This window comes from Odocoileus virginianus, chromosome 9 (assembly GCF_023699985.2).
Source record: "Odocoileus virginianus isolate 20LAN1187 ecotype Illinois chromosome 9, Ovbor_1.2, whole genome shotgun sequence".
NCBI classification, from domain to species: domain Eukaryota; kingdom Metazoa; phylum Chordata; class Mammalia; order Artiodactyla; family Cervidae; genus Odocoileus; species Odocoileus virginianus.
The window spans coordinates 30,534,951-30,556,976 of NC_069682.1; the positions used below are offsets into that span (position 1 = coordinate 30,534,951).

The 22,026-nt window shown below is 38.0% G+C and overlaps 1 protein-coding gene across 2 annotated transcripts in view; it reads left to right on the top strand.

The window, feature by feature from the left end:
* Positions 1 to 1,415: 1,415 nt before the first annotated feature.
* The window catches only part of KIF5B (kinesin family member 5B), a 46,600-nt gene continuing 25,989 nt past the window's right edge, over positions 1,416 to 22,026 (top strand). For both annotated transcript variants that reach the window (XM_020876217.2, XM_020876216.2), the window contains exons 1-11: positions 1,416 to 1,963; positions 8,774 to 8,861; positions 16,180 to 16,253; positions 17,255 to 17,359; positions 17,836 to 17,884; positions 18,406 to 18,461; positions 18,543 to 18,630; positions 18,834 to 18,958; positions 20,372 to 20,476; positions 20,720 to 20,865; positions 21,498 to 21,646. In XM_020876217.2, coding sequence (XP_020731876.1) covers positions 1,838 to 1,963; positions 8,774 to 8,861; positions 16,180 to 16,253; positions 17,255 to 17,359; positions 17,836 to 17,884; positions 18,406 to 18,461; positions 18,543 to 18,630; positions 18,834 to 18,958; positions 20,372 to 20,476; positions 20,720 to 20,865; positions 21,498 to 21,646 — 1,111 coding nt within the window. In that variant the 5' untranslated portion in view covers positions 1,416 to 1,837. The remainder of the gene's footprint in view (positions 1,964 to 8,773; positions 8,862 to 16,179; positions 16,254 to 17,254; positions 17,360 to 17,835; positions 17,885 to 18,405; positions 18,462 to 18,542; positions 18,631 to 18,833; positions 18,959 to 20,371; positions 20,477 to 20,719; positions 20,866 to 21,497; positions 21,647 to 22,026) is intronic.

Below are 22,026 nucleotides of genomic sequence, written 5' to 3' on the forward strand. Positions count from 1 at the left end.
CCAGATCTGGTATCACACAGCACCGCTTTGTTGGAACCAATCAAAATACAGAGTCATTTAAATTTACCTAAATTCCACACTTCCCCCACAGCTCTGTAACAGCTCCATCCTTTTCTGTGTTTGGTGAGATGTTCCAAAATGCCTGAGGTTTGAACTCTTCCCCCTTTGCTGTGGATCAATAAGCCTGAATCTGTAGACTCTGGATTCATTTCTGCAGGCATTATGATGATCAGGGGAGGACAGAGAACAATTGGAAACTCTCATAGTACACTCCTTTAGGATTGATTAGTTTGATCTCCTTGCTGTCCAGCAGACTCTGAAGAGTCTTCTCCAGTCAATCCTAAAGGAAATCAACCCTTAATATTCATGGGAAGAACTAAAGCTGAAGCTCTAATATTTTGGCCACTTGATGTGATGAGCTGACTCATTGGAAAAGACCCTGATGCTGGGAGAGATTGAGCGCAGAAGGAGAAGGTAGCGACCGAGGATGAGATGGTTGGACAGCATTATTGATTCATTGCACATCAGTTTGAGCAAACTTCAGGAGATAGTGAAGGACAGGGAAGGCTGGTGTGCTTCAGTCTGTGGGGTTGCAAAGCGTCCCACAGGACTTAGCGACTGAACAACAATAGTACACGCCTCTATTTTTTTTTTTTTTAATTTTTTATTTTTGGCCACACTGCAGCAGCATGTTGGGTGGGATCTTAGTTTCTCTACGTGGGATGGAACCCCTGTCCCCCTGCTTTGCAAGGCGGATTCTTAACTACGGGACCACTAGGTAAATCCTACAATCTTCTATTTTACAAACAAAAATCGGGGACTAGGATTAGCGGTCCTAGTTATCTTTGCAGTTTTTCGGTCTTCACACTCCAGACGTGGAGACTGATGAGTTCCATAGGATTATTACGGAGTCATTGGGACCGTCAGTTCCCCGGGAGTCTTCTCCCACCTCACCCTACTGTTCCACATTTCTTCAGCACCTTCTAGTCCTCAGACGAAACTTCCTTTTTCTTATTCCTGTCCCCCAACCCCCTCTCTTAGGAATGAGCAACCGTTTGAACCATAAGCCACGTCCCGCCCTTCATTCAAATCTTCCTTTTTCTGGCAAAGCGCTCTAAAAAGGTGGGCTAGAAATCAATGCATCTCCAGACTAAACAGAAAGCAAACACGTCCTAACAGGAATATAGTTTTTTACTTAAACTACAACGTGAAGCACTTTTAACAAGGTCCCTTGTCCTCTAGAGAAAAGAACGTTAGGGCACCGGGCAACTCCGTGGAATCCTCGGCGGGGTCGATAGCTCACTCTGCGCTTGCGCGTCCGGTAACTTGGCCCTGCAACCCCGGCGTGAAGCGGCGGCGCCGCCGCGGATTGGTCGCAGGGGCGCCGGGTCCTCCGCGCGTGCGCAGTTCTCCGCCTGTGCCGCCCATCCCGCTGCCCCTCCGCGGCCTCAGGAGTGGTCTGGCTGCAGCCGGCGAGCCAACAGCCGGGCAGGCCGAAGGTGGGCCCGGCCTGCTGTCTTCTAGGAAGAAGAGGGGCTTGCGCTCCCGGTCTCCGGGACCCCTCAGCCCAGCAACCTGCCCCGCCAGTCAAGGGAGAAGCTGAGGAGCCGCCGCTGCCGCCGCCATGGCTGCCATGATGGGTCGGAAGTGAGCCTGTGGGTGACCGTGCCGGCCCGGGCGCTGCCGCCCAGGTCCCGGCCGCTCCGCCGGGGAAGCGCGACCCCGCGGACCGCGGGCCCTCGGCCTTCGGCACGCTAGCTCCCTCGGCTCGGTCTACTTCCTCCAAGACTGAGCGGCGGGGAGTGGGTCCCGTCCGCGGGCCCCGGCAGCCGGGAAGATGGCGGACCCGGCGGAGTGCAACATCAAAGTGATGTGTCGCTTCAGACCGCTCAACGAGTCCGAAGTGAACCGCGGCGATAAGTACATCGCCAAGTTTCAGGGAGAAGACACGGTCATGATCGCGGTGAGTGCCCCTGTCCCCACCCAGGCTCCCTCCTTCGGGCCCGGCCTCCCTGGGAGTTGAGAGAAGTGGGGAGTAAGCCGAGAGCGACCTTTGGGGCGCCCCACCTCCGCAGTGGGGTCCGACGGCCCAGGGGAGGGGCTCGGCGCCTCGTCGGGTGCTGCGGGGTTGCCCCACCCCGGTCTGCAGCGCCGGGGACGGGAGGCACCCGCCCTGGGTCCCGGGCACTCCCCTACCTGGGGCGCGGGTGGAGCCGTTGAGGAACCAGTTGAGTGCCCGTTCGCCGGCTTTCTGTGCGCCTGCAGGTTCTGATGTAGATGCAGTCGGGTGTGTCGGACCCCCTCCCCCTCAGATTTATCATTCATAAAATATGTCAGATCAGAGTTCGGCTGAGAACGTTGGGCTCTGCCTTACCGAACCTTAAATAGTAATGATATTTAGTCTTAAAAGAAGTCTTTATAAAGTGCGTTAGACTGTCTTGTTTCCTCCATGGGAGAAGGAAAACCGTAACAGTCGCAGTTATGCTGGTACCTTCAGTGTTCACCCAACCCGCTTTTGAGTTTACAGTTAGAAATGGCGAATCCAGGGCTGTACAAAGTAGTTTTCTTTTGAAATGGGAGCGCTCGATTTTGTCTCATCCACCGGCGGATCTCGCCGATGAACGTTGGGTTAAATAAGTGCCCAGAGAGACTCACTGGGTTTTAATGGGTAGCACTCCGGAAGAGTGTTGACTTTCCGTGTGTATATCAGAGTATTATAAAAGCAGATTTTTAAAAAGTATATAAAATTTGATCAGTAAACTAGATTTCTTGTTACTATCAGATTCCTACTTCTAGAATTAGAATTTGCCTTGAAGAAAAATGACTGATAATCACAAGGATGGTGAGATAATGTCTTTTATAATGTGAAACATAACGTGAAAGGTCTTGAAAATAATTCCCAATTCAAGGAGATTAAAATGGAGATCTTTCTTGCTGCCATCTTTCTACATTGCTATCACGCTCCCCAATTTTAGTGTTAACTTTTTCGCCTTTCCATTTACCATAAGTTTGAATATCTTGATATAGAAATAGGACAAATATCACAGGAGATGGAACATTGAATTGAAGGCTAGAAGCATTGACATGTAAGACAGAACTCAAGTTCCTTAGAATTTTTATGTGAAAGTTTCCAAGTTCAGCTCTCGAAGATTAATGTCATAGCTCCACACTGCTTGGGACGGTTTTGGCAAACAAGTCATTAGGTTCTTAATAACTGCCACCTCTTACTGTGTGAAGACTGTCAGGCTGGTTCTTTGTTAACAAGTCCACAGAAAAACCCGTGCTATAAATGACATCATGGAGATGCCAGAAAGTAATGCACGAAACTAATCATCCTTTTCTTTCAGGATTATCTATTTTACATGGTTTCAGAAGATGCTCACTAGGCCTGGTTTGTTAGTTGGCCAACACTAGTAGGCTGTTAGTTTCTCATAGAATTGTTGTGATTACTCAGCCTCTGCAGTGGTTGACATAACCAAGCTATTTTCCTTTCAGATTTGTGTTAAGGCTTTCTTATTTCTTCAGATATTTTTGTGTGTGTGGATATTTACCCAAACCTATAGTATTGTCAAGATTTATTTGTTGTAATGGTAAGATTTAGGATTCACAAAATGTTTTACGGTTAGGTTAGAAGACAGCCTTCTGTTGCAGGCCAAATATGACATAAGATAGGAGGAAAGAGTTAAAAGAAAATAAACAGTTACCACAGGAAGTACACATTTATTTTAGGTTGTTTCCTTTGGATAAAGTTATTTTAAGTTCTACTTAGGTTTCCTTAGTAATTAATTTAAGTGGTGATATTAAACATCAAGGACAAGTAATTGAGTGATAAATCAGTAATGTAAGTTAGTTGGCCTTTAGATAAACTGGTAAGCATTTTAGTCGTGGGTTTTTTGTTTGTTTTAAGTACAAGCAGAAGGATATTACAACTGAGTGTGATATAGCTTTAGAAAATGTAAAGCAACATGTTTAGTTCATTATTTTCAGAAACCAATCTTCTGCATATAGAAGTCATTAATTACTCTTGAGATCTCTTCAAAAAATTTTTTTAAGTGCATTCTTTAATTTTTTTTTAAGTTGTCTGAGAATTTAACGGCAGCTAGAAGTGGAAATAGAAAACCTCTAGGTAAAGTCATCTTTTTTTTTCCTTCATTTTACTGGATACTGACCCTGATTCAAAGTAAATAGATTAAGAAGGAATCACTGCAGTGCAGCATTTAAAATTAAATTGTCTAAAATAATTTGAAAACATTTTGTACACAGCCTTCTGGTTAAATCAAAATTAAAAAAAAATAAGTGTTTTAGTTTAGAGTGTTACCAAATTGTAACTATAATCAGTGCTCACAAAGAAGATAATTTTTTAGGATTCTGATTTTCATCTAAGTTTAGCTTCCAATATATTGTCCAAACTTTTTTCCTGTTACTCACATAGTCAGTGATTTTAATGTGTGATCCCATGGCCGTGTAATCTTGCAGTGTTTTTCTGTGCTTTGCAGCCTTTGTACAGTTTTTTCTTTCTTTTTTTTGGTAATTAAATGCTCAGTGAAGTGCTATACATATCACATATTGAATGAAATAGAAATGCGTTATTTTTTTAAGATCTTTGACAGTGATATGGTAAAACTATTTGCTTTAGATAAGCAAACTTGTGATCCACAAAAACTGGGGCACTAAGGAAACGCCTTCTGTAGTTCAAAGGAGCCAGCTGAAAACACTGAATAAAAGAAATCAATAAGAAAAGTTATTCTTTCATCTGTTTACACATCATAAAAGTGGAACATGCATACTTGCATCAAGTATCTTTACTAACTCATTTCTTATATGGTATACTGTAGAGGCCGCCAGAACCCAAAACGGACTGTTGTGGTTCATTGAAATTAGACCTAATTCTAACCTCCAGCACAGCACAGTTTCCCCTCTCAAATGAATGATGATTTGGTGTTCAGTCCTGATTACCTTATATATGAAAACTGAAAAAAGGAGCCATCATAATATACCTTTACAGTTGCAGAATGTTAGCCCACAATCAGTGTCTTAACTAAGGAAAATGTAATATGATGTAATCCCATGTGATCTGAAAATCACTATTCAGAATTCCAGAGAAAGACATATTCCTGCCAGAAGTGTGTCCTTTGTAACCAAATTTGGTGTTCAGCCTGGTCTGTGCAGATTCAGATAGGAACCACTCAACTTAAGAAATCTAAGGTAAATAAACATTCCTGTTTGGTTTTGTCCCCTTGAAGCCTAAGTTAGATGTGAATACATCTTGTGAGTTGGAGTATATTTGAAGATACACATTTTTAAAGGCTGCATGATGTATATTTCAAGACCAAGGGCCAAATTTTTTAAGATATGGATATCCAGATAATGAGTGTTTAATTTATTGAAAGATTATTAGTTATGGGATGTGTACCTTTGTTATAGGCCATTAGAAATAGTTTTTCTGTTTCACAAGTCTCATTTTTCATCCAGGAAGCCAGGATCACATTTGCTTTATTTAAGAAAATTATAATTCAGTTTTGAAATTAAAGTAAGGCTATTTTGTCAACTTAATACTAAGCACTTCAGTTAGTTTTTTATTTAACGTATAACTTCAGACACAACTTAGCCACTAAACCACCACTACCAACTTCAGAAAGTCACTCAGCTTTATTGTTTTTATGTTTGCATGCTCATATTCTTAATCTAATACAGTGGTAGTTTGCATATTTGGTGTTAGGTGATGCCTGAGTAAACAGCTGCATAAAGTATCAGCTTTTGAGGCAGACTATATTACCTGTTATTTTTGGCATATCTCTTTCTAAATGTTTATAAGCAATTTTTTTTTAGTTTATGTAAAAATGAAGATAGGACTACAGTGGTGTTTGTTCTTTTTATTGTGTAAATGTTTATGTTAATAAAATATCATTTGCCTTATTTTGGAGGGATGCAGTTGTCATACTGTTACCTAACTTCTACTGATTAACTTGTTTCTTCAAGCAAAATTAGAATTATTCGTGAATTCGCTATTGGTGGAGGCTGTCTCTGTTTCAATTCAGTTAACATTACTGATCACTTATCTTCAGTCCTCGTATATAAGTGCTTAGCTTAGTGTTCAAGAATTTATCCAGCCTTATCCTCTGTTATTCTTTGTACCCTACTCTCACACTAATTAAATGTCATTTCTAAAATTGTGTTACTTGTTTATAATAGCTCATCACGGCATTGTTTGGTCACTAAGTCTTGTCTGACTCTTTGCAGCCCCATGGACTGCAGCATGCCAGGATTCCCTGTCCTTCACTATCTGCTGGAATTTGCTCAGATTCTTGTCCATTGAATCAGTGATGCCATCCAACTGTCTCATCCTCTGTTTTCTTCTGCTCCTGCCTTCAATCTTTCCCAGCATCAGGGTCTTTTCCAGTGAGTTGCTCTTTGTATCAGGTGGCCAGAGTATTGGAGCTTTAGCATCAGTTCTCATACCTTATAGATACTAAATAAATGTTTGCTGAGTAAATGAAGAGAGAAAAATACTTTTTTTTTTTGATAGAACAAAATATAAATATAGTTTATTTCTGTTATTTTATACTTGTGTTTTCAGAATTATCATGAATACATCTTGTGCCATCAGTGAAATAGTAGATTGTCTTTTATTAGCCACACCGGTGGATTTGAATGTCAGTGTCTTGGAATCTTAGCAGAAGGACACTTTATGTGTGTTGTAGCCGAAGAATAATCAGACATTGAGAAGCCTACATTTAATTGATGCCAAAGTGAGGTCATCTGAGTATATCCTTCAGGAATGCTTTCAGCTGCAGAGAGAAAACAAACAAGCTAATGGTGGTTTAAATAAATAAGAGGTTATTTTTCTCACATAGGAAGTCTGGATATGGGCCTTTACTTCTTTTTTTGTTTTATGAGGGGGCCTTTGCTTCTTGCTGACTCTGTTACCCTCTGTCATCCTTAGTTACTGACTTTTCGTCATCATATGTGTCTTGTTAGCAAGATGGATGCTCCAGTTCCAGACATTCATCCCAGAAAGAAGAAAGGGCAGCTTTGGCTGAGGTGATTCTCGGATACCTCCCAGCAGACTGTCACTTCCTAGTGTCTAGAGCTGGGTCATGTGGCCAGTAGTTACAAGGAGACTCGGGTAGCAAGTGGTTAGCTTCCAGCCTGTCTGGCAGGAGGCCAGAGGGGAATTGGGAATGGCTTTGGCCTTTAGGGGCTGTTTGTGTCATTGTTAGTGTTATTCCAAGCTTTGGGGAGGGGAAATGTGGGGTATAGTTTCTAAAAACTATGATCTTTTTTAGCTAAGATCCTAGGCAGTATTCTACAAGGTTAAGGATTTTTTCTGTGGTCATGATTATTTTGGGGCCCAGCTCCCTTCCTTTACTTTAGAAGAGACTAGAGAGCTGGCACACACTTACTTTCAGTGCTAAGAGCCCTCATGCTCCCTCTCTCATCTTTAGATGCTTACTTTCTCTCTCAGATTAGTAATTGTTCCTGCCAGCTTTTAAACTTGCTCAGATCTCATCCATCATAAAGCATAGCTTTCTTTGAGCCACAGCTAGATTTCTGTTCAGTTACCTCCTGTTCTTATTTTCACCTCTTTCCAATCTGATCTTTGTCATTGGAGTCTTTTCAGTTTTGCCTTGACCTCTTCACTATGTATGAGACAGTCACCTCCTCCTTGAAAATGCTTCCTTGACTTGCATGGATAGTATACTCTTTGATTTTCATTTCATGCCTCTGGCTTCTTCCCAAGCTGTATCACCTGTGCTCCAATTGTGTCCTCTAGGTCCTTTAAGGGACCCACAAAATCAAAACTATTACAAATAATGTTAAACTGTTAGTTGCCTTTTTAACCATGTTGACATTTGATTTGTGCATCCTTGCACTTGAGATTGAACAACATCCTTTGGTTTCTTGATGCTCCAAGTTCCTTTCAACCTCAGGATCCTTAAGCATCTTGTTCCCAATGCCTGGAGTACTTCCCCACACTCGCTCTCCCTCATGAGTAACATTGACGAGACTGAAAGTTGGTGTGCTCTTTATTCTTCAATTCGTTAACATCCCTTCTCCAGAGTGATTCTCTGCTGTTCTCCTGCCTTCCCCAGTCTCAGGTTCTCCCCTAAGTGCTGTCATAGCCCTTCTGAAGCACCCTGTTGTGCAGGATGGAATTCCAGTCACTTAATTATTGGTCTGATATCTACCCCACTCTTACTTCCACTAAAGCAGAGAGTGAATCTGTCATGGTCATCCTTCTAGTGTGATGTCCAGCATAACTGGCATTCTGTAAATACTTAAATAAATATGGTTGAAATGCTGTTGCACTACACTGAAAAGCTGAATGGAATAATGGAAGGAAACCTGAACTGAAAGGAGACTTGAGATTGAATTTTAATTTTGTCGTTTACAACTTTTGGACCTTTCACGATTCTAATTCCTTATCTACAGGATGAGTTAGTGTTGAAAATAGAGTGTCTATCTGCCAGAAAAGATACTCATTAAGTAAAAATCACTCAACAGTATGAGTGCCCACCATAGTAACACTTAATTTCAGTGCTGGGCCTTGGAAATACAACAAGACTAAAACAGACATACTTGGTTTTGTGGAGTTTATTGGAGTGGGTTTGTTCCTGGGCCCTAAGTAAGGACTTTTCCAGAAAGGTTCTAAGTGATGCGTAGTAGGTATCCTATTTTGAAGGTTAAATATATGGTGATGTCTTTAAAGGAGCTTAGAAATGTCTGTTCACATTTAATTTGTGTAGTTGAAACTTTTGTTTCTATTTTTTAGTCCAAGCCTTATGCATTTGACCGGGTGTTCCAGTCAAACACATCTCAAGAGCAAGTGTATAATGACTGTGCAAAGAAGATCGTTAAAGGTAAATATGTTATACCTTCTAAGTCATCCCAGCAGTAAGTCCAATTTTGTTTGTGATCTCTTCCATTTACTCAGCTTTCTTTTTTTTCATTTTACCTTCCCTTTCTTTTTAGTTAGTTGCAAAAGTTCAAATAATAAAAAGGTCAAATATAGTTAAACCTATTGCTCAAATTTCCTGAAATTTATGTACAATGCCTATTGAAGGGTGTTATGAGAATTACAATGTTGTACACATATCCTTGAAATATGCAGTTCTATTAAATATTCCCAAGAGAGTTTCTAAGGTAGCTGTTCTAGAAATACAGCAGCATGAAAATGAAGATAAAATTACTAGACAAGTTTCTATAAAGTAATAGGAAATGGCAGCCTGTCACTCTCCCGTTCCAGTGTTATTCCTTCCCCAGGGACTTGCCCTGTAGTCAAATGAGAGACCCTGAGGAATTCACCAGAAGTACCAAAGATGAGAAAAATGTGTACATTCCCATTAATACCATTAACCTATGCTAAGATATTTTCTAAAAACAGGCTCTTAGAGCTGAAAGGGTGTTGTGATTATCTGGATTTATTAATACTTCCAGTTAGTGCAGAAAGATATCAAAAGAATCTGATGATTAAATAACTGTTGCTTTGTGAAATGATTTCTTTCACCCTTTGACAGCTCTAATTGTTGAAAAATACTTCTCAGAGTGAGGCATTATCTGTCTTGTATTGTTCACCAAGCTAGTGGGGTTGGAATTCAGTATCAGGTGGTTAGGTTAGGATTAAGTAGGAACACAGACATTTCATCTAGTAACAGGAGGAAACAGAGTTTATGGGTAGAAGTAAGTCCATACCTGTCATGGAAGAAAAATGTTCATTTCATATTAATTCCATTTTGTCTCTGATACAGTGAATTGTTAACAGAAAGGGGGGATGGGGGAGGAAGTGTGAGGAAAAGGTATGAAGCAGTGTGGAAATGAATGGATTAGGGAGATGTGGCAAGATTGCCAGGCAGCGTTCAGAGCGCATTTGAGGTTAGCTGCCAGAGAGTTGAGTTTACCCCGTTGTGTTTTGCCAGGAAGTACTCAAGAAGGAGAGGAGGGCAGGAGATATAGTCAGGAGGGTGATGCTAATGGTGAACTGTGGAATCTAAGCTGGGTGAGTGGGAGAAGGATGTAGGTTGCTAGGGAAGGGGGTGATTTATTATGGGACTGTGAAAAAAGGCGGTAAGATTACTCTGTTATAGTCTCAGAGGAGTCAAAGGTTTTTTGAAATCAGGGTAATAGAAAGAGTAAAAGGAAGTGAATACTTGATGCTTGGAAGGCAGTGCAGTTAGTAATGAATGGAGTGTGACCATGGACTTGGTATCTAAAGGAGAAAAGGATAAGATCGTGGAGAAAGTAGGGTAAGGATGTGAGAGGCCAGGCTCTCATCTAGTACACGGACATCTAGTAATGGGATCACTCACTACTTGTACATGAAATCACCAAGGGTTACAGCAGGAATGGGATCGCTGTGAGATGGTAGACAGGAGGGAGAATTAACTGGTGATTCTGTAAACAATTGCAAGAAAGAGGAAAAGGCAGCATCATCTTTTGTTGTAAGCGTCAAATAGTTTTCCATATGGATCTGTCAGGGACGCAGTTATGCTACATTCTTTGATTTTGGTGTAGTTTTGTCATCAGTACAGCATAAGATTACTTTAGTTTTTTTAATAATACAAAATTATTGATTCATGAGTTCATGGGCAATTTAAATGTATGAATGGTTTTCATATCTGCTCCAGCCAGCATTAGACCCACTTGAGTATTGTAGATTTTTAAATCTGTGTGCAAGCCTTTAAAGTGCAGATTCTATTCTGTCATTTTAGCTCATAATCCTATTTTGAGTTTTGTTCTTACAGTTATCTTACTAGGGATCTAAATTGGCTATCAGCCTATTTTGATAAGTCTCTTACAGTGTCAAGGGTATTGAAGGCATTTTTTTTTTAAGGTCATTAAACACACTGGAGTTTGGAAAGTATTACTGTGAATCATTTAAAAGTGCTTAATGGACCATGGTCCTTAGCCTAATCTGCTAAAAATGGAATATGGCTATTGGTGGTTATTTAATCACACTGGGTATTTAACCAACTTAAGATTCTCTTACCTGTACATTTGTCTAGTTCTTAGCTTGGCAACATATCCTCAAGAATATGATGGAAATCTTGCATCCTTTTGTGAAATCATGGTGCATGACTGGTCTTTCCTCATGTACTAGCTGAGTGACCAAACAGTAAGTGAGATTAGTTCAGCCATAGTTTTTCCTTAGTGAAATTTTGGTATATTTGTCTGCGGTTCCCAGAATCCACCGTTTTTCACTTTTTGAAAATGAGTTATCTTCTTTTACCTCCGTTTTCTGACTTTTGTGAAATGTTTGTCCTTGGGATGTAATTCTCTTAGAAACTTGAGCTCATTTAAAACCATTCTTTGACCATCCTACCCACCTCAATCCCAAACTCCCTCTTAGCAGTGTTTTTTCTGTTCATTTTGCAGATGATGTTGTAGAAAATGGTAATACATCATTTATTAACATAATCATCTCTTTTAGGCACTGCAGGTCTACTCATTCATTATTCTTCTGAACATTTAAAAGCTCTCTTTAGGGCCTTAGTTTTTGTAAAATTCGCTTATCCTGGGCTCTACCTTTCTCATATTTGTTCTCGTGATTTTATCTGTTTTGTACATTCTCAGTTGTATAGTCTCTTAACAGGAGGCCCATACCTACTTTCTCAGAACTCTGTGGTCTGTTGTCCTGACATCTAGGGTACTTGTTTCTACTACCTTTTACTCTATTTCATTACTATTTACAACTCTAAGATGACTTCATTCTTTTTTTTTTTTTAATCTCTGTCCTTTTCCTCAACACTTCGATCCCTTTTACTTTTTACCTTTTACAGAAGATTTCTGCTTTACTGTTTGAAACCGACCTAGTTCTGAGTGGCAGTTCCCTTCTTAGCAATGTGATTAAGAGCACAGGCTTTGGAATCAGACAAACTGAGATTGAAGTCTGGGCTTTGCCACTTTTTAGCTTTGTGACTTGTGGCAAGTCACCCAAGCTTTCCAAGTCTTTGTTTCCTCCATAATAGGCATAGTGTAAGGATTTAAAAAGTTAAAGGTCTTCACTCAGGACCTGGTATGAAGTAAATAATATAGCAGATAGCAACTGCTGTTCATTTCCTTTATCCTCTAAGAAAGGAAATTACTTTCTTAGTTCACTCAGCCACAACTGAACTTAGGATAATCCATAACCTATATAGATACTTTCACTCTATAAAATTAGATTTCAAGCAATTGTTAAAATAAAAGGTTTCTGTCTCTCTCTCCCTGTGCCAGCTTTGTAATTTATAGAAAAATATCATGGGGCTGTGACATTTTCCTTTTATCTTCACCCAGAAATTCTACCACTTTGGAGGAGCCTGGTTGTAGTAGCTGGTAGGACTTGTCCTGGACAAGATACAAGTGAGGTGGAATTTCTAATAAATACATAGATTTAAGGAGAGTGACAAGGTGGGGGAGAATGATGAGGTGTGAGGACAGAAAATCAGTTAAATCATGGCAGGTTGGACTTGCAACACTCATTGGCACACAGATCGAGTAGAGGGCCATGGTTAGAAACTGGTAGACAGGGATCAACACAATGATGGGTGAGCTGGTGTTTGTCCTAAGATGTGGACTCGAGGAGCAAGCTCCCAGGTGTGAGGTAAGGGCAGCTAGTGTTCTCTGGGTCTCTGAGCGTCCACCAGGGTTGTGTTGTTTCATAAATTTCTGTACAGGTATTTAGCTTATGTATAGGGCTATAACCTTTTCCTTTTTGTAGATTCATTAGATAATTTTTTTTTCTTTTGAACATGGTTTATCCACTTGTATTCTCTTGAGTTCTGAACCTGAGTGATGTCTACTAATTGGTTTCCCTGGTGTAAAGTAGTCATTTATTCAGCATTTGCTGTTTGCCAGGCATCTTACCAGGCCTCCTCAGATTCCCTAGTTTCCCACCATAGCTTCCTGCCCTGGACTGTCCGCCACTGTATCCATCTTAATTTTTCCAGATGTAGCCTGCCATGTGTTTATTTTGGTTCTTCTGTTCCTTGAGAATGTAGTATGGTAGCTAAGAGAGCATGTCTTTGGAGCCAAGACTGTCTGGGATGCCTCCCAGTGCTACCTTATTAGCTGTGGAACTATAGGCTACAGTTTCTCAGTTTTCTCACCTGTAAAATGGGAATAAAATAGTGCCTTGCATAGAGTTTTGTGAGGATTAAATACATTAATAAATGGAAGATTATTAGAGCCTCAGGGCTTCCCTAGTGGCTCAGTGGTAAAGAATCACCTGCCAATGCAGGAGTTGCAAATTCTGTCCTTGGGGCGGGAAGATGTCCTGGAGGAAGGAAATGGCACCCCACTCCAATATTCTCAGCTGGGAAATCCCACGAACAGAAAGAAGCATGGTGGACTACAGTCCATGGGTGGCAAAGAGTTAGACATGATTTAATGACTGAACAGCATAGAGCCTGACACATAATGCTTTCAGATGTTAGCAGTAATAATTTTATATGATGACTTCTAATTCTCACAGCCTTACCCTGAGCAGACATTTTTGCTGATGAGAAAGCTGAAGTTCAGAGAAATTAAGTGACTTTTACAAGGTGGTAAGCTATTGCCTGACTTGCTAAGTATGTTTCTCTTGTTTACAAAGTATGAAAGTATTATTTGTCCATAGTTCCACCTCCGTCTATTTCTCACAAGAAAGGCAACAGTACAGAGGGGTGGGACTCTTTAGAAAGACGAGAGAGATTCTGTGTTTTAGTGTTAATAATAATCATTCAGCAAGTATTTGAGTTCATCCTAAGTGCCAGGCACTGTGCTAGGAGTTAAACACAGCCCTGTCCTCAAGGATTTTACAGGCTCATGAGGAAGACAGTGGTCAGTATTATGATAAAATGCAGGTGCTACAAGAACACATAGGGTGGGACTCTTACCCATATTCGTTTGGAGGTGGCTTGTGGAATTGCATTGGAGGAAGAAGTAAAGCCTAAGCTAGTCTCAAGGGTGCACAGGAATAGGAAGGAGAGTGAGGTGTGCCCTCCAGACAGAGATGCCTGTAGGCTAAGACTGTCCATATGTGGAAAGGATCGCCTGTGTTGAGGGAAGACATCGCCCATGTTGTGGTATGACTGTGATGTTGAACCATCTGAAATTTATCAAATTCAGCCATTTTTACCAATGAAAACAGTGTGAGGGGAAGGATTATGGGAGATAGAGCTGAAAACGCAAACAAGAGCCCGTTCCAAAGGTGCCTAATTTTATTGCTTATAGATGCATACTCTCTGGGGTTTTCAAAGAGAAGAGTATTATTTATGTTTGTTTGTTCAAGGTCTATACTTTTAAAATATTCATTGTATGTAAATTTTATCTCTGAAGAACAAAACTGCAAAACATTGAGTTCTAGCCGGTGGTGTACGCATGCTGGAGTATTTAGATGGAAATGTACTGAAGTCTCTGGAATGCATTTAATAAATAAAATGGGTGGATAGATACATGATTAAGACAAACAGTAAAATGATAAAATGTTACTGATAGAATCTTAGTACTGATTAGAGGGTTGTTCACTGTAAAATTCACTGTCTTTCTGTATGTTTACACTTTTTTTTTTTTTACACTTTTTTTTTATAAAAAACATTGACAAATCACTCTAGAAAGCAAAAGTCAGGAATGAATTTGGAGGTAGGCAGGAAGGGATTATTTTTCTAACTGATAACACTGTTATTACTTTAATGATAGCCTGGTGCCTCTATAAATCAGCTAATCCTGGTTCTATCCCTTGCTCCCAGGACAGAGAGCCTAGATTATAGTTCATAGTAAATATTTGAAGATTGACTATTCCATAATCTCTGTTATCATATAAAAACTTTAAGCTTTGCTTAAAGTCCCAAATACAAACATATTGCATAAATTTATTATCCTACAAGCCCTCATGTAATGTGTTTCACCTAACACATTTGCTTTTAATATCATATAGACATACGCTGTTTATATGATCTTAGGGAAATAATTTATTCATTCATCTACCAGTATTTATTAAGTAGTTATTGTGGCAGTTGCTAGGTAATTGGATCATAGCATGGATGAACCTTCATGTATAGATCTAATAAAATTTTGGAGTTTATCTTTAGATTTTGTATGATCGATTAAAAGATCTTTTGCAGAGGGTGTGATATTGATATATGAAGATCAGTTATATATAAAAGAAGTAGATTGGAAAGGGTCTAGTGCTTCTTTTTTACCCCAGATGATTTCATCTTCAGAATTACTAACAGAAGTACTTCAATCTTAATCTGTTTTAAATGTAATTCCTGAAACTATTTTGCTTCTCTTCATGAAACTAAATAAAAGTTTCAAATGTTTGAGATCTCTTAAAATCTTCCCAGAGAAGTAAGTACTAATACCTTCTTTTTCTTATAAATAAATAGTTCTATAGCAAGTGTATTATCTAGTTAGTTGTGACCAATGTTGGGACTTTTTTCCTTTTCTTTTTTCTCTTCATAAATAGTCAACTTAAAAAAAGACAAGAATTTGCTTGCTTATTACAAATTTATTTTCCACTGTTTACCATCTGCTGTTTCCAGCAGAAGCCTCAGTTTGTACTTTGGCTTCCTCTAAAATAGTACATGATTTTATAGTACCTTTCTTTTTATGAAAACAAGGAAAAACAACTTTAAAAGTCCCCAACAAACTGAATCCCCAAAACTGGAAACCAAAAGTCACCTTGCTCACTCACATTCCACCACCACCCCGTAGCCTAGTAAAAGAAGCTACTTAAATGTTAATGGTAGGTCTTGGGGTACACAAAGAAAATTTGTGTGGTTTTTTTTTTTTTTTTTTTTAATTCCATGGAAATTCTGATAATTGATTTTGAGATGGGACTGAGCTTGTTATACTTTGTATAAGGAGGAATATTGTGGATTTCTGCTTAACCACCAGTAGGCCACCAGTCTTGCTTCTAAAAGCTAGTTCATATCTGTACATAAACTGGCAGAGCATTTTTTTTCCTTTTAGGTCATGTAAAGCTGTAGAATACTGTTGCATTGACATCTAAGATGTACATTGACAGGGGAGATGATTATAAGCAATGGAATTTAAAATTTGTTTCTTACTGACAACAGACAGTAACTTGGGCTAAAGAGAATTCCTTAGATGAATCCTCACTGAGAAAATTACTATTATATATTCATACTAATTTCCTTTAATGGTGTTGCTTAAGGAAAAAAAGCCCCCTGGTGTATTAAATCTCTTATTTTCTCATAGATGTACTTGAAGGCTACAATGGAACCATATTTGCATATGGACAAACATCCTCTGGGAAGACACACACAATGGAGGTAATGTTTTCTAAACAGTATTTGGATGTAGTTTGCAGCACATAAGGTGTATTCATTCATTATTTGTGACATTTTATCATGCTTAAACAGCTTTATTTACTCTTTATTGCTTTGTCTCATACAAATTATACACAAATAACATGGTTAGAATCTAATCAGTTCCTGACTTTGAATAGAAATTTTATATATGAAATCATATTGTGCTTTGTTTTATCCACATAATGCAAAATTGTGAATGTCTTAGAATTAAATAAGAATTCCCTGTCACCTTATAATGGGGAATTTTGAAATTTTTAATGTTTGTGTGTTTTCAGTTCTATTTGGAGCACTTAGATTTTTTCCTTCTCTCCTTGGTCGTGTCTGTGCATCTCATTTCCCAACCCGTAGCCAGATACCTAGCCCTCTTCTCTGATAAGAAGGCTCCAAAATTACCAGAGCTGCTACTAATAATGAATGTAAACCTGCTCAAGCTTTGCTTCTAGAAAACAGCCTATAAGCTGCCTCTGCTACAGAGTGTCTGCTTTTATCATTTATCTGAGCATTCTATATATGTAAAGTAAATGACTGCTTATTTTGGAGTCACTCATGTTATTTATTTTCATCATGTTAAAGTCAGGTAACAAAGACATTCTTAGCACTTGGATGAATTTGACTTGAAGTAGATAGAATGATGCAGATTTAAATGGTGAGCAATTCACAAACATTTTCCTGGAATGTGTTCATTCACAAATTGCATCATCTGAATCTAATGATTAAAGAAAATGCTGTGATCAATTGGTAACTGTATGATTAGCGTACATTATTTATGTGTAACTTACCAAAATATGTAACAGTTGAATTGGGGTTTTTTAGGTATTTGTACAGCCACATTTTTTCACCAAAAAAATAGCAACAATTAGAATTCCTATCCTCTCTTAACTGTGAATTGTAAATTAAAAGTTTTGATTTTTAATTTGTTTGTTACAGTTTATTTAGGAACTCTAGTTTTGTTTTCTGTTTAGGGTAAACTTCATGATCCAGAAGGCATGGGAATTATTCCAAGAATAGTGCAAGATATTTTTAATTATATTTACTCCATGGACGAAAATTTGGAATTTCATATTAAGGTAAAATCACTGGGGAAAAGTGGTATTTTATTTTATACCTAGAATAATTTTGTTCAACATTTTTTCTTTTAAAAGTATTTTAAAAATCATGGGCAGATGTAGTTGAAAGATTGTTAGAGTTAGTAAACTCAGACCCTTCCTCTGACATAGTAAAGGAGTAAGCCAAGTCTTTCTTGCCATAGCTGCCTCCTGTTTAAGATAAAGGAGTTTGTTTTGCTACAAAGCTCAAAAGTTCTGACCTAATGAGTCTAATTTTAGATGAAGATACTTAGTGGAAAATGCACTTTAGTTACATAAAGAGCTGAGTGATTTTAAGGCTTCCCATTAGAATATGAGCTGTAGCTGACTTGTCCCTGGCACTGGCACTGGTACCTGGCACTCGGGCTGGAATAAATATTTGATGAATAAGTAAATAAATTACTTTGTGATTTTAAGTGGTTGATTTTATTCCCCCCTTTATTTCTTCTGCCCTTAAGGTTTCATATTTTGAAATTTATTTGGATAAGATAAGGGACCTGTTAGATGGTAAGTTAAATTCTTGCTCTTTGATGTTACTGTTTTTAGCTGTAAATGTGATACCATTTCTTAATAACCTATATGAAACTGACTTGAATTATAGGAAACATTGAAAAATGTTTCTTTCAAAGTTTAATTGAACCCCTTTTGACTTATTTAAAGCATATATTTGTGGGCACTTCATAGGTAGTAATTAGACGATTGAACTGGAGTTCCAGAGCCTGAGTCCTATCCTCTTGTCTTCTCTCAGCTGCCAGACACATTGTCTTTGGCAAACCACAGAACCGGTCAGACTTAGTGCTCTTATTTTCAAAATATGAGTGGCAGAGGTTGGCCTGGACCTAAAATTCCATGTCTCTATATAGTCTGCTTCTATAGGCTTTTGCTTTTGCAGTGATATTTTCATGTTTTTTTAAGTTCATTGTTATTAGGCTGCATGGGGAGAGAAACAAGAAACAATTGAATTAACTATTTCACAGCCAGTGTTAGCTGTTAGGAAAATGTTAATGCTATTTATTTTTCTTTTTCAGTTTCAAAGACCAATCTTTCAGTTCATGAAGATAAAAATCGAGTTCCTTATGTAAAGGTAGGTATAATTCAGAATGTTTAGAAAAGCCCTATAATATTTTTTAAAGGGTGGTGACATTCTTTAAAATTTATTTTACAGGGATGTACAGAGCGTTTTGTATGTAGTCCAGATGAAGTTATGGACACCATAGATGAAGGAAAATCTAACAGACATGTAGCAGTTACAAGTAAGTGGCATATTTAGTAATACTAGTTAAGGTATAGACTGCTTTAAAGTTGATTTTTCTTTTTTTTTTTTTCCATTTATTTTTATTAGTTGGAGGCTAATTACAATATTGTAGGGGTTTTTCTTAGATGAAATAATGCTTTAGAAATTATTAGTAAGGGAAAGCCTTGTTTGTTGATATTTGGTTGTGTGATTTCTTTGTAGATATGAATGAACATAGCTCTAGGAGTCACAGTATATTTCTTATTAATGTAAAACAAGAGAACACGCAAACGGAACAAAAGCTGAGTGGAAAACTTTATCTGGTGGATTTAGCTGGTAGTGAAAAGGTAAAATCTTTATATATATCTCTGACATGAATCACAGCAGGATCCTCTATGACCCACCTCCCAGAATATTGGAAATAAAAGCAAAAATAAACAAATGGGACCTAATGATGTATATTCCGATGGAAGCATTTTTAATGAACTTAGTTCAGATTTGAGCTTATGTATTTTCATTGTTAAATCTTGAAAAAGTGTATCAAACTGGGTTTGGTTATTTTTGAGAGATGTAAGCATTTATGCCAGTGTTTCGTCATTGCAAATTACTGTCATTTAGGCCATAATCCAATTTTGCCGATAAGTGTTATCCTTGACGTAGATGTATGCTTTATGGATAATGTGTTGAATTTATGTCATTAAGAATTTTACTAGGTACCCTTTTCCTAATTTTTGGTGTCTATTTTATTCACACTGGCAATGGCCTCCCTCTCAAAGCTGTCCATTAATTACTCCTTTGGATTTCGCTGTACTCCTTTTGGAGGTTTGCTGCTGCTAAGTCACGTCAGTTGTGTTTATTATTGTAGTCCTATACAATCTGATTCTGATTTATGTCAAAATCAAAATAAGTTCAAATGTCTTAATACTGACCTATGTGACCTTTTTTTGTTGTTTGTTCTGCTGATTTGTTTTTTTTTTCTGATTGAAATAAGATACCTGCTCCCTTCTACACAAAAATCTTACACACATCCTTCAAAGTCTCTCTAATTTTGCAAATACTGAGAAGCTGCTTCTTCAGGAATCATTGCTGACATATTTGTCTGTTATCTTTATGTATTTTACATTTTTTTAATAGAAGCAAGTTTGCTTATATAAAATTGATACATGTAAATTCAGTCTCTCTCTAACCATCACAACATCAACATTGTGCTTTAGTAAACTTTTTAGTTTTGTTTTCCCAGTGCATCAAAGGGGGTTAACAAATTAAGTTAAGCTGTCAATACAATCTACATGTAAATTGGTTGATTTCATGAGCACACCTAAAAATAAAATTTGGTATCTCCTTAATCCCATTTTTATCATGCAAAAAAGACCAAGGTCTCAGAAAATTCATACTTGATAAATACTGATAGCTTAAAGTAAATACTGGGGCTTCCCTTGTGGCTCAGCTGGTAAAGAATCCGCCTGCAATGTGGGAGACGTGGGTTCAATCCCTGGATGGGGGAGATCCCCTGGAGAAGAAAGAGGCTACCTACTCCAGTATTCTGGCCTGGAGATTCCATGGACTGTATAGCCCACGGGGTTGCAAAGAGTCGGACATGGCTGAGTGACTTTCACTACTACTTACTAGAGTAAATACTTGACAAAGTCTTGAAGCTTTCCCTTTTCTTTTTACTAGTTATTGATGACCTCTGAACATTTTAGAAAATTAGAATCACTGAATCATAATTTTGTTTCATTCTTTTGCAATCTTATGCATAGGTTAGTAAAACTGGTGCTGAAGGTGCTGTGCTGGATGAAGCTAAGAACATCAACAAGTCCCTTTCTGCTCTTGGAAATGTCATTTCTGCTTTGGCTGAGGGTAGTGTGAGTACACTTGTTTTCTATTTCCTGTTATCTGATGGGGAGTTAAACATAGATAACATACATATGTGTAGATGTGAGTGAGAGGGATTCACTGAATGAACAGGTGTGAATAAGTTGTCTTTTAAGGATTTATTTTATAATATTAGTGTGTATATCCTAATTCCCTTTTTAATACTACTACATATTTTATTACTGAGAAACCCATTTGTCTTCTTTGTTTTTTTTGTTTGTTTTTGTATGTAGACATATGTTCCATATCGCGATAGTAAAATGACGAGAATCCTTCAAGATTCCTTAGGTGGGAACTGTAGAACCACTATTGTAATTTGCTGCTCTCCTTCATCGTACAATGAATCTGAAACGAAATCTACACTCCTGTTTGGTCAGAGGTTTGTTTTTGTTAAGAAAATATAAAGTCTAAATGTAGATAGGCATTTCATTTATTAAATCTAGGAAAGTTTCAGGATAGATATATTCAAATCAGTGTGTATTATTAGTGTGCTAGAAAACATTAAAGTTAAGTGTTAACTTGAGTCAGGTTTATGTGAGAAGCTTCAGTTCAGCATTAAAGAAAACAAACATTTGAATCAGGTAATAAAGCAAAAACCTGAGGGATATGATCATATGTTAAGCCTATTGATATGTGACCTGTTCAAATAATGGGATAACTGTATATGAGGTGGTTAGCCAAGGAAAATCAATAATGATGACTTTGACTGTCATTGATAATTGCTTTTCTTAATTCTGCCTTAGAAATGAATTGGAAAAATAATGAGCCCATTTTTTTATTAGGTTGCTGATTTTTTTTTTTTAATCTATTCAGAGGTGATGTAACTGACCCAAATATAATGGGTTGTGAATAAACACTATACGAAGTACAGCTCCTAGAATTTAGTCAGAGATAACTAGACAAGAACAGTTAAATTACCTAGCCACATATGCTTATATTACAGAGTTATAGATATCAATTGAAAATAATTAAGTCACATTCTTCCCCTCTTCCCCCAACTACTTGTCTTAGGGCCAAAACAATTAAGAACACAGTTTGTGTCAATGTAGAGTTAACTGCTGAACAGTGGAAAAAGAAGTATGAAAGAGAAAAAGAAAAAAATAAGACCCTCCGGAACACCATTCAGTGGCTTGAAAATGAACTCAACCGATGGCGTAATGGTAATAACTTACAAATTTGTTGTTTAGGGTTTGTGGAATAGAGATTCAGAGCTATTTTATAAATTTGAGACTCTGATATAAATGAAAATAACAACATATTATGGATCATCAAATAAAAATGAATAAAATGTTTTACTTTAAATTCTGATTTTACCTGGAATAATAAATAGAGGCATAAAGGCCAGCTAGCTGGCTATTGAAGTCTCAAGATGGCAAGATGTTTAGCTTAGAATGAAATCAATTAAAAATACAGGATTTGATGACTGGCTTTAGAAGATAAAGGGGAGCATCAAAGATAATTCCAGCTTTTCAGATCTCAGGGACTGAGCAGATAAAGTTGATAAGAGCTGCTGAAATTGAATAAAATTAAAATTAATTTT